The sequence below is a fragment of the Gadus macrocephalus genome, chromosome 9 (assembly GCF_031168955.1).
Source record: "Gadus macrocephalus chromosome 9, ASM3116895v1".
Lineage (NCBI taxonomy): Eukaryota > Metazoa > Chordata > Actinopteri > Gadiformes > Gadidae > Gadus > Gadus macrocephalus.
The window spans coordinates 6,154,560-6,166,120 of record NC_082390.1 but is presented as its reverse complement, the minus strand read 5'-3'; the positions used below and the strand labels follow the sequence as shown (position 1 = coordinate 6,166,120).

General features: G+C 49.6%; 1 protein-coding gene across 3 annotated transcripts; it reads right to left on the bottom strand.

Moving 5' to 3' along the window:
• Nucleotides 1-1,381: 1,381 nt before the first annotated feature.
• Nucleotides 1,382-10,835, bottom strand: cnot4a (CCR4-NOT transcription complex, subunit 4a). Of its 3 annotated transcripts, none has more exons than XM_060060430.1 (13): nt 10,583-10,835; nt 9,358-9,582; nt 8,347-8,544; nt 8,073-8,159; nt 7,759-7,860; nt 7,471-7,596; nt 7,197-7,321; nt 6,883-7,092; nt 6,692-6,749; nt 6,227-6,482; nt 4,136-4,690; nt 3,596-3,835; nt 1,382-3,272 (listed from the first exon to the last, which is right to left on the bottom strand). In XM_060060430.1, the coding sequence occupies exons 2-13, from the start codon at nt 9,529-9,531 to the stop codon at nt 2,866-2,868; spliced, it is 2,538 nt and encodes an 845-aa protein (XP_059916413.1). In that variant the 5' UTR covers nt 9,532-9,582; nt 10,583-10,835; the 3' UTR covers nt 1,382-2,865. The 3 variants fall into 3 exon arrangements, with proteins under 3 accessions (XP_059916413.1, XP_059916415.1, XP_059916414.1); XM_060060432.1 differs by having other exon boundaries at nt 6,883-7,089; XM_060060431.1 differs by having other exon boundaries at nt 9,358-9,532.
• Nucleotides 10,836-11,561: the final 726 nt, after the last annotated feature.

Sequence of the window (11,561 nt, the reverse complement as noted above, 5' to 3'; positions counted from 1 at the left end):
AAAGATAATGGAGAGGTTTTTAAGTAACTTTGGCATTAATAATATTAATAATTAACTTAATCAGTCAGATTGGATGAAGAGATTTCCAGTCCACATAATTTATGAACACTTGATCCACATTAAGGATTTGGACATATAATCATCACACCTTGGATTCCAGATTAAGACACCGGATTTTGAGGGGTTACTGTGAGGAATACTGATGACATTAGTGTGATTAAGATATTCCTTCACGGCACATTGCACAAAGTTCACTAGTATCAGGGTTTCCTTTATCCTGGAAAAGGGGGGGGAAGCGACTCTGCGAAAAAGGACACCGATATAAAGCTCAGGGATGCTAAAGTGGGCCTGCGTCTGGAGACCGACCCGCCCCACGTCCATCAGGGGGGGTCTGAAGGACACTATGTTGTCGTCGTCGTCGTCGTCGTCCCCCCCCCCCCCCCGCTGCAGGTATGCTGCAATGGCATGGACGGCGCAGTGCTGCAAGTTTGCAGTCCCGCATGCGCCGCATACTCTTGTATCACTTTGACTTACAGCCAGGGAATGTGGTGAAGAGGGGTTGGGGGGGTTGGGGTTGGGGGGGAGGAAATGTCAATTGTACTAGTTTTTATATTGATATGCTGCGTGTTTTGAAGGTGCTGATGGCGTGCATCAATCTTGTTCCCAGGGGCAGAGTGAAAAATGTGATATAGGCGTCAGGGATAACCTAATAATAAATAAAAACGAGTGTCAGGGAAAGCGTTCCCTGTAACCTTGCGTGAACTACAAGGGTGCACTGCAGAGTTTTATCACCGTTAGTGATGTTGATTCCTCCGCCACCTAGGGGACGAAGCCAGAAGTACACGCAAGTTTGAAACTCGATGGTGCACCTGGGGCAGTTGTAATGGAATGCAATGTGTCCTTAGTAAAATATATTTATCAACAAACGGATGGACAACCGATTGAGATTAAGACAAAATTCCAACACCAAAATGCTTTTTTCTCATTTATTTAAGGTTTGTTTTCTTTAACCAGACCTGCAGTGGACACTTGAATTTCATATACCTTAAATTGATTTTTCCTCAACATTATCTTAAATCCCATAGCATGACTGTTTGTTGGTTCTCTCCTGGATGGGGTTGTGGATCTTGTGAATACGGTTTAGATGGGAGACAGGACAGGGAACAGACTGGGGGAGCAGCAGGTAAGAGAGAGAGAGAGACAAGAGAAAATATGGGGAACAGTTAAGACTTTGAAAGTAAAATAATACCCCGTTGGAGGTTAGTTTCTCCAAGCCCGAGAGCTCCTTGGGATACTACTACAGTACTTAATGTCGTAAAGCACCTTGCTTTGGGTCGCACACATTTGCCAAAGTTACACACATTATTCCACATTTTCCAACCTCAATAAGTGCATAATATCAATTTTTTTTCACAATCATGGAGCTCATCATATATCTATTTACACATAGATATATAAACAAAGCTTCCAGTCCCACAAGCACATTTCTCTCATCTTTTCTTTGTAAGGCCTCGTGTAAGCACTTGTGGGTGGGACAAAAGAACGGGACGATGGGAGGCAGGGAGGGGGGATTACATGTTCACTCTATTGCTATCCTCCTTAGTCTCCAGTACATCCGTCTAGTCCTCCCTCCTGTATCTTCTGGTGACCGGTCCCTAGTAGTAAGGGCCGGTGACTCGGTACGGCGGGCCCCACACAGTGGCTCCCGCCGGCGCTCTAGTCCGGCCCTAGTGTTCGGGGTGTCAGTCGTTATCTCTACGCTCTCCTTCCTCCGATGCCCTGGCTCTGCCCAGCGCCGGGCAACGCTCCACCCTCTGATACAGAGGTTCAGCAATAACACGTCTCTTCCCTCCGACCGGGGAAGGCAGTGGGGGGGGGGACCCTCGCACGTGGGGGTCCCTGCCACACAGGGAGCCTGTGCATAGCCTGTGGCCCTTGACTCCCCGTTCACTTTGTGAGCTGCGCTCAGCAGCATCGCCGGCCCCTCCCCTACTTTGCTTTGAACATTTAAAAAAATAAAGAATAAATGTTGAAAATTAAGAGAAGGCTAAGTGCAAACTAGTTGTCTTTCTCTCCCTCACTCGCCCTGAACATAACGATCAGGTCTGCAAAGGGGCGGTGGTTTGGGGGGGGGGGGGGGCGGGTGCAGTGAAATGTTTCACAGTCGCTCGTTACAGTAGGCCGTGCGAGGGTCTTTGGGGCAAAGCTTCAAGAGAAGATTTCACAGCTTGCTTCATTCCTCACACGTCGTCGTGACTCTTTTTTTTTTTTTTTTACTTTCAGAAAAACTTACTCTTTGTTCATGCTTAGTCGTTAGTTACTCTCACAGAGCTCCTGTCACGGCCTAGTTCAGCTTCTTCTTTGACCAGACAACTCTTACGTTCACTCTCTCGTCACCGCCTGCTGGTGCACGCCCTCTTTCTCTCTCTCTTTCGCTCACTCTCTCTCTGCTACAACTTCTATTAGTGCTCTTTCACGTCGGTTAGCGATATTAACCGGTAGTTTTCCACCTCGCCCCCACTCCCCCTCGCCCCAGCACTAGCTGGGGGTGTAAAGAGAGCTGGCGCGAGCCGACACAAGCATATCAGTAACTCACGCGTCCCCAAAACAAACAAAGAAGCCCAGACAGGCCTCACGGCTGGACAAACAAAACAAGGAGGAATGAGGAAATTAAAGTAAAGAGCATGTTGTTATTTCTGTTAAATCACTGCGGTAATATGCACTACGGTGCATCTCTGTGTGTGTGTGTGTGTGGTGTGGTGTGTGTGTATTGCGTCACGAGGGCGGGGAGGCTGGGGTTAGGGGGGGGGGGGCGTATATGGTGGTGTGTGGATGGGTTGGGGGGGTATCTGCTGTAGTCTGTGATCAGTGGCGGTCCACAGCGGCACTCTGTAGCAGCTCTGTGTTGGGCTGGCCCGCGGGTCTGAAGGCCGTCTGGAAGCCCGGGGGTGGGGAGTGGAACTGGCTGCCTGGGCTGGCCGTGGCAGAGGGCAGGTAGGGGGCCCAGCCGCCGGCAGCTCTGTGGTGGAGGGGCAGGTGGTTCTGGTGGTGGTGGTGGTGGTGGTGGTGGGGGTGTTGTTGGAGGGGGTGGGGGTGGTGGGGGTTGTGGTGGTGGTGGTTGAGGCCGTCCAGAAGGCCGCTGCGGAGGGGCTGGGCGGAGGCCGAGCTGGGCGGCCCGTCCATCTCCGTGAGCGCCTGCAGGGACTTGAGCCAGTGCGGGGGGTTGTCGTCCGGGAGGCTGTCGGAGCCGTTTCCTGCCGAGGCGGGAATACCTGCATGGAGGGGGAGGGGGGGGGACATGGAAGGGTTGTGGTGTCATTATAAGCAAAAATATTAAAAAATCGTGCTAGTATTACAATACTTTTCTCTGCATTACTTGCATCGTCAAAAAAACGATTGAATGAAAAACTTAAAATTGAAGACATAAATATAAATATACAAAAGATAGATATATATTATCTCCATAATCACAGAATACGTCACAGATATCCCCGAGGCACTCAACTTCCGTTCTAAAATTGCATCTCGACCTCACTGAAAACAAGCAGCCCTGCACCCAGAGACCCCCCAGAGCAGGGGCGGGCGCGGCCCTCACCTTTGATGATGGCAGGGTCCATCCAGCTGGACGTGCCGTCCCAGCTGAGGCTGTGGGAGATGCCCGCGGGCCCTGCCGGCCCACCGATGTGGTTAACACTGTTGGAGGAGGAGGACGAGGAGGACGAGGAGGACGAGGAGTTGGGCAGCCCCCCGAAGTTGATGTTGATGTTGGGCAGGAGTGCTCTCAGGCCGTCCTGCCACTCCTTGACGTTTAGTCCGTCTATAGAGCTGCTGTTCTCTGAGGACAGAGAGAGAGAGAGGGACAAGACGATGACGACACGATCGTGTTGTCTAGAGACCCACTGCCGGTGGCTGGGGGCGGAACTGCAGCTGAGGCAAGGTCAAAAAAAAAAAAAAAAAAAAAAAACAGCACACACAAGCAAGTATCCCTTTCATTACCGGCAAGGCGGTAACCCATGTTTGGCAATCTAATACTCCCTGCGCCCGGACGCGACACGGGCGCACATTACCCGATACAGCGCTAGTTAATTTGTCTGCGGATGCAGGTCGAACAGGCGGGGCTGAAAGGGGAGAGTACCTGAGATGGGGATTCCTCCCAGTCCCGTGCTGTGCTGACGGGGCAGGTTGAGGTCGAGGAAGTTACTGTGTGAGGCAGCACTGGCCGAGTGGTTCAAGTGTGCGAGGTTATTGCGCGCGGCGGGGAGGCCCGCCATCCAGGGGTGCCTGGAGGACGGCTGGGGCTGGCCGGCCGGGCTGCCCTGGCTCCCGGGGAAGCTGAAGGAGCTGTAGATGGTTCTGTGGTGGAGCTGGGAGAGGCGCGGCGGGCCCACGGGGAAGTGGTGGAGGGAGGCCGAGGCCGAGGCGGCGGGGTGGTGGTGGTGGTGGGGGGGGTGTTGGTGGTGGTGGTGGTGGTTGTTGTTGAGGTGCGGGGGCAGCAGGCCGTGGCTCTGGGGCCCCGGGGAGAGGGGGCCCTGGTCCTGAACAGACAGCTCCTTCTCGATGAGGTCGGCCAGGGCCTTGCGGGTGACGTCGAAGGGGTCGAAGCCCAGGTCGTCGTCCTGCGGCTGCTTTGAGGAGGCGCCGAAGCCGAAGGCCGCCTGCCAGTCCGTGGAGAAGGACACGGGTATCGTATCTGAGAGGAGGAGGAGGAGGAGGAGGAGGAGGAGGAGGAGGAGGAGGAGGAGGAGGAGGAGGTATTATTACATCACCTCCACACGGCTGTTTATAAACGGACCAAGCCGGAGTAAAAGCGTGGATCTCTACCCAAAAGGACAAGTGCTTAGTGTAGGGAAATCGTTTGTCCACCTAGTATCAACCAAGCTCAGCAACAGCCCTGTGTTCCACGCAACCAATTAAGGGAGATGGATGTGCATGTGTTTAGTATGTAAACGGACGTCATCGTGTTGTTGATTTTAGACACCTGATCAGGGCTGTGGCTAAATATATCAGATCTAAGCACCACAGGACAGAAAAAGGTACAGGGATATGCTTTCAGGAGGTGTTCAACTTGGATCTCCTGATGTCTACTGTGCTGTTTGTATGAACTTAATTAAGTTCTAATGTGGCAACACATTTCCTCACTGGAGGGCAATAAAAATCTACTTCCTAGAAGACATGTTCTGCACATGAACCATTGTCAAACTTGTAATTTCACGAAATCCTCATGCATACATTTCACATTCAGCAGGGGAATTGAAAACTGAAAACTCGAACTTTACTCATACAAAGCTTCAAACTACAAAAAGCACTGTCAAACTTCTCTAAATACATGCATAACAAAAACGTTCTTTCCCCACGCTTTCATATCCTATATATAAATAAATAGTGTGGTAGCGTGTGCATGTTAAGCTAGGCCTACGTCTAGGCCTTTGTCAACTACTGCGACTACAACTACTTAAATTAACTGTCTATTACTGCAAAAGTCAACAAACTGCTGATGGCTGTGAAAGTCACCGTCATCATTTGCTGTTTTTGCAAACCGCAGCAGGGTAAAGGCAGGCACCTGTAGTTTGTACCCAGGAAGGCCCCACCTCATGTTTACAGCATGACATCAGCCGCAACGCATTAAGTGACTCATAGGTCACAAGATAGTGGTAAACATTGTTGTAAATCAAGCAGTAGACCAATCAGATCGCTCAGGGGAAACTGTGCGACAACATGATCACCTTGTCTTGACAAGGTCACTGGGTAGACTTTGAAGATTAACAAAAACACATGACGATATCAAATATCCTTGAGAGCTCACAGCAGCAGTGTTTCTCAAACAGTGGTGAGCGAGGGTACTGCAGGCAGGTGGAACATGGGATCGTTTTCTTGAAAAGACCTTACAATGATAGCAAAAATAATGGATGACTGGGAATAAATATATAAGAAAATATGGTTCTGCAAATATGGCTCATGATATATATATTTTTTTATGTTTTCCATTGATGGCAAAGATAAGCAGCATTGCCTACTTTCTTTCAACCGTTTCCAACTGGGAAGTCTTTCTTTTTGCTGAACCCATACACGTGTTCTTAACTATATTTAAGGGGACAAGGGGACTTATATTTGCAGACAGGGTGGTCCGCGAAAGCCCACGGCGTTCAAAGAGCGGTACACCTAGAGTCGACAGCTGGGGGCCCCAACGCCGGCCTACAGAAGCCCCGCGGTCAGCGGGCCGGCTCACCTGAGGCGAAGAGGCTCTGTGGTTCGGGGGTCATGGGCCAGTCGGCGCTGCTGCGGGGGGAGCTGGGGAAGGGGGGCAGGCCGGCCGGGAGGGGGTTGGGGTGGCGGAAGTTGCTGTTGTCGGAGAAGAGCGACTGGGACTCGGCGGCCGCGCCCTCGAAGGGCGAGCGGGCGGCCATGTCCGCCACGCTCACGGGCACCACCAGGCCCGGCTTGGACAGGCCCGGCGGGGGGGACGGGGAGTCGCTGCACGCCATCTGGGACGGGAGGAGGAGATTCAAGAGTCAAAAAGGGGTTTTATTCGTCACATACTCATACAGGATGTTTTTTCTGTGCTTAAAAAAATAAATAAAATACAGTAGAATAAGAGGAGGGCTGTTCATGGGGATGTGAGATGGTTTCACGGTGTCTTGCAGGGTTTTACCAGCGCATGTAATCTGATTTTTTTTTTTTGCTGTGTTTCTACCTGTTGTAAAGTCTCTCCGTTCACTATACTCATTGGTTCTGGAGGCTTTTCACTGGGACTGTAGAGACACAGACACACACACACACACACACACACACACAGACGAATATGCTTTAGAAAAGAAGAACCCGATAACGATGACGATAATCCGACAAAGATGCCAAAACGTTCACCGCAGTGATGATCTGTACCTGTTACTGTCGCAGTTGGAGGAGAAGGGAGAGATAGCGCTGCCATGGCCCGGCCCGTCTGTAGTGTCCAACCCATCTACCGCAAGAACCTCCTGATCTAAATAGTCTAAAAGGGGCGGGGACTTGCGGTCTTCTGAAAGCCCATTGGCTAGCTTGCTATGCCCCGACAGTGTTGGCCAGCCATCCTTTCCATTGCCATTGTTGGTTCTGCTGGAAGGTAAAAAGAAATTCATGAAAAACCGAATGCATGAAAGTGAAAAACAAAATAGGCTTAACAGTTTGTATAAATAGTAAGGTAGGTAAACGACACCCACCTTTGAGTGGAATTTGCTTTACTTTTGGACTTCTCTGTTGCACATATGGGGGGTTGTAGAAAGCTAGGGTTCATTTTATAGAGGTCCTGAAGAAGTTTCTGCTCATATTCCTGGTGCTTTCCCGCCTAAAAACAATACAACAGATCCCATTTTGTTAATCGACAAAATGCTTCTCTGACTTGTTTAAATACAGTCTGAACTCTGAAGCAGCACAGAGACACTTTGGCAACACATCTGGACAATTCAACACAGTCCAAATGCGTAAGAGCATTACCTGCATCTCTTCTTTAGTAAAGCTGGCTGCCTCATCCCCCAACTCATGTAAATACATACAATCTGGTTTGGGACACTGCATACTTTTAAGGAAGTAACTACAGTATTTTGTGGTTCCTAAAGAGGCCTGTGAGGGAAACGCATTCAAATAAGTTAATACGATGACATGACAAAGACCTCATTGTTTCCATTTGTATATACAACTAAACAATGCAGTTATGACTGCCAGAGCTTCAATAGGGAATGCTAACAGTTTTACGAGAGAGACGCGAGTTATGCTAATGCTCACCTTCAGCGTTCTACCGTCCACAACCACATTGTTGACACATTGTATTGCTCTTAAGGCATCTTCAGACCGGATGTACGTGACGTAAGCACTGGCACTAGGCCCCTGCAAAACCAGTACAGACTCAGCCTTTGTCACCAACACTGTGTGTGTGTGTGTGTGTGTGTGTGTGTGTGTGTGTGTGTGTGTGTGTGTGTGTGTGTGTGTGTGTGTGTGTGTGTGTGTGTGTGTGTGTGTGTGTGTGTGTGTGTGTGTGTGTGTGTGTGTGTGTGTGTGTGTGTGTGTGTGTGTGTGATCATCATCATTCGACCTCTCACCTGTGAACCCGCATAAGATGTGCTGTTGTTGATGACCACTTTGTGTATTTTACCAAACTTCCCAAAGTACTCGGGCCTTTTAAGAACCTGTACACATAGGAAGTGACATCGAGTTATAGTCATCGAAAAACACAACAGCGTTCCACCATCTAGCCGGGTTAGATATCCATCGCCGGAAAAAGCATAGAGCCCCCCCAGTACACTATGTCCTCAGCAGAGTAGAACTAGAATGACAGACATTGATGGTCGCTCGAAAGACAGGTGTGGCGCTCACCTCAGGGTCAGCAAGGCGCTGGGAGAGGCCCACCACGAACACCAGGTTTCTCTGGACGACTCGGACGCTGGCCAGATGCTTGCGGTTCTCGGTCACCTTCTGCTTCTTCTCGCTCTGCTTCTGCTTCTTCTCGTTCTTGATCCTCTGGATCTCCTCCTGTGAGAGGGGCTTGTACACGGCGGGGTCCTCTGGGTACGGCTGAAAACACGGCAGGGCCGCCAGAGTTAAAACGGGTTCGACGACACAGTCGTACCACCACTCCTTCCTAGCCCATAGCGTACGACCACCACACACCTGGCAGCGCGCTCACCACATGGGCAGCGCAATAGAAAGAGACTTGTTCGCAAAGATGACTAACGAGAAACAAAGAACCAATGTAATGATTCAGGATCGTCTTACCCAGGCTAATAGATTATTACCACCGTCGACAATAGTGCAATGAAATTATCCAATTTCCAAAAGTGGCCATACGGCACTTTACAGCAGGACTCTTCAATCCATTTGACTCTGTGATAAAAACCGACTCGATCAATTGGTCGGGCATGGGATGGGAAACACCAGCAGAGGGAGGGGTTTGTTTTCCTCTGAAGCCACCATTACAAAAAAATGAACTCGAGTTTGTGTGGTATTCTACGACGAAAGGGGCAACAGTATCTCAGGAGGAAGAGCACTTTAGCAGCGTTTAAGCACTTTGAGATCATTGAATTGATAGAAAGTGCGTTATAAATAAAATGTATTATTATTATTATTAGAGCGGGTTGACTTGTAACCTGAAGGTTGCTAGTTCGATCCCAGGCTCCTCCTAGCTAGCTAGAGTGGCGAGGTGTCCCTGAGCAAGATGCCTTACCCTGAATGCTCCTGACGAGCTGGCTTTCGCCCTGCGTGCTTGTCACCGGCGTCGGTGTGTGAATGTGTGATTGAATGGCTGCAAGTCGCTTTGGATAAAAGCGTCAGCAAAAACCCCTAAATGTAAATGTAAATGTAAGACGCATGCACGCGTCATCAGCCTACCTTTCTGCAGGCGGGACAGAGGCCGTTCTCGTCGGTGCGGATGCGGTGCCAGCAGAAGCGGCAGATCTGGTAGCCACAGGTGCAGGGGAAGAAGTTGACGTCGTCGATCTCCAGCGGCTCCATACACAGGGGACACTCCATGGGGTCATCCTTCATCTTGGGGCTGTGGGACATTCTATGGCACGGCAAGGATGGGCGATGTTGGTGTTGAACCACAGCACAGGGCTGAGATAAATATATATAAATCAATTCCATTGCAGCACAATAGTTTGTCTTCATATTAGTGGATGCAGACAGACACTGTTGCTTATAATAATGTACAGTATAACCCTGAACTCATCAGTTAGAAAGCTGAGGTTGCGGATTTGTGGGGCATTCCTAATGGCAACATGAGCGCTGTCATTTCAAATGACGATTTGTTCATAACATCGTCCGTGTTCTAAAATAAAGCAATCATACTTGGTGTCAAGCAAAGTACAGTGTTCAACGCTGTGCATCATGACATCAACGCATGTAAACAGTTGCTCGTCATACATCCGCAAGGGTCTGCGCGTCTAGAAATGGTTTACCGCCATACTCAGTAGTCAGCTGACCGGGGAAGTCGTGTACAAGGAGGCAACAGAAGGAACCAGCTACACTTCACACTCACCTCTGCACTGAAACACACAATCTGACAGATGTTAGCGGTATGAGCTAGTCTAGTACTGTACATAAAAAGCCGGTCAAATAATCAAACAGTAGTGGTTACGAGCGACATTAAACGACCACCGTCACGTTCCGGTCATCCTGAGGAAGCGAGGAGGAGATCTCCACTTGAACTTGGTGTGACAGCACCGAGGCGCCCCGCCGTGAATACCAAGTGACAGCTCGGCTTCAACTCTGCTGCTACGACCCACGGCTAGCTCCCCTGGCTAGCCTGTCGTGGAGATGTAGTAGTGGACGTTCAGCGGCAACCTTACAACGAGGCCTGCACAGTCCAAAGCTATCGCCCCCCCCCAGCCATACCATAGCGAGCTGCTAGCATGCTAGGAACTATGTTAGCACTGTGGAACAAGTCGACTCCTGACGTGTCTGTCAACACATCAGTGTTTAGATACAGGCGAGGGGGGCCCTGTGGGTGGTGCCCCCCCTCAAGAGACACAGCTGGTTTCTGAAGTGAATGTGGTGAGAATAAACAAGGCTGAGCAGCAGAGTTAGCAGCAGTGCTAACGTGAGCGTTACTTACCCTGTCTGTGTTTAGCTATGGGTTCCACTTCAAGGGAGTCAAACTCAGTTGGGCGGGGACCTGGAGCCAATGTGGGTGAAATGTCAATGTTTTCTATGAGTAGATACTTAGGTTGATCTTGGGTTTATCGTTCGGTTTTGATTAAAAAGTCGACAGGGTTGTTTTGCCCCCTTTCTGGTCCTGATATTGTAGAGACAAGTTGACGCTCAAACCACCATCTTAGCTAGCATTAAAATAGGGAGGAGGGAATTGGGTAAGTATTTGAGACGACTGCGCGTGCGCAAAGGAACTGGTGCTTTGTGGGAGTTTGAGTTGACATTTGAATGTGGGTAAATACATGTAAGGGATAATGAACGCGGTCATTATCGGGAAAATAAGCCCCGACCGGGCGTACATGACACCGACGCGCAGCGGAGGTGTCTTGCTTCGCCCTGAAGGGGCTTATTTTCGATAATGACCGGCGACGTTCCATACATTATCCTGCTTATTACACGGCTACTTTCCAAAACGAAAAAATATCTTCACATGGTGTGTCTTTTTACAATTTATTTGTTACCAGAATTCATAGTGTTGAACAGCAGAGAAATAATCTGCCAAAAATGTTGACGTCGCTTAGCAACCGAAGACGCTGGGGTTGACAAGTTACCGGACTACTTGCGGAGTGATACCAAAGACGTCATTAGAGGCAAATAATCCTTTGATTTCCTTGACAGCGGTCAATTATTATTATATCAAGACGACGAAGACGTCTATGCGACACACCCATCGTCTTCTTCCTCATCGAATTTCTGTCGCTCTATATACGACACGTCATCTGGTATAATTGATACGATTGACTATGAGCTACGTAGTGACTCATGATACATTCGTAGCGCCAAATAAACGGCTCTGGGCAATCGTAAACCACGCCTCAAATACGAGAAAATGAATGTGTGGTTCCCAGACCTCCTCTCAATGTAGATTGAGGCCCCGTGTACAC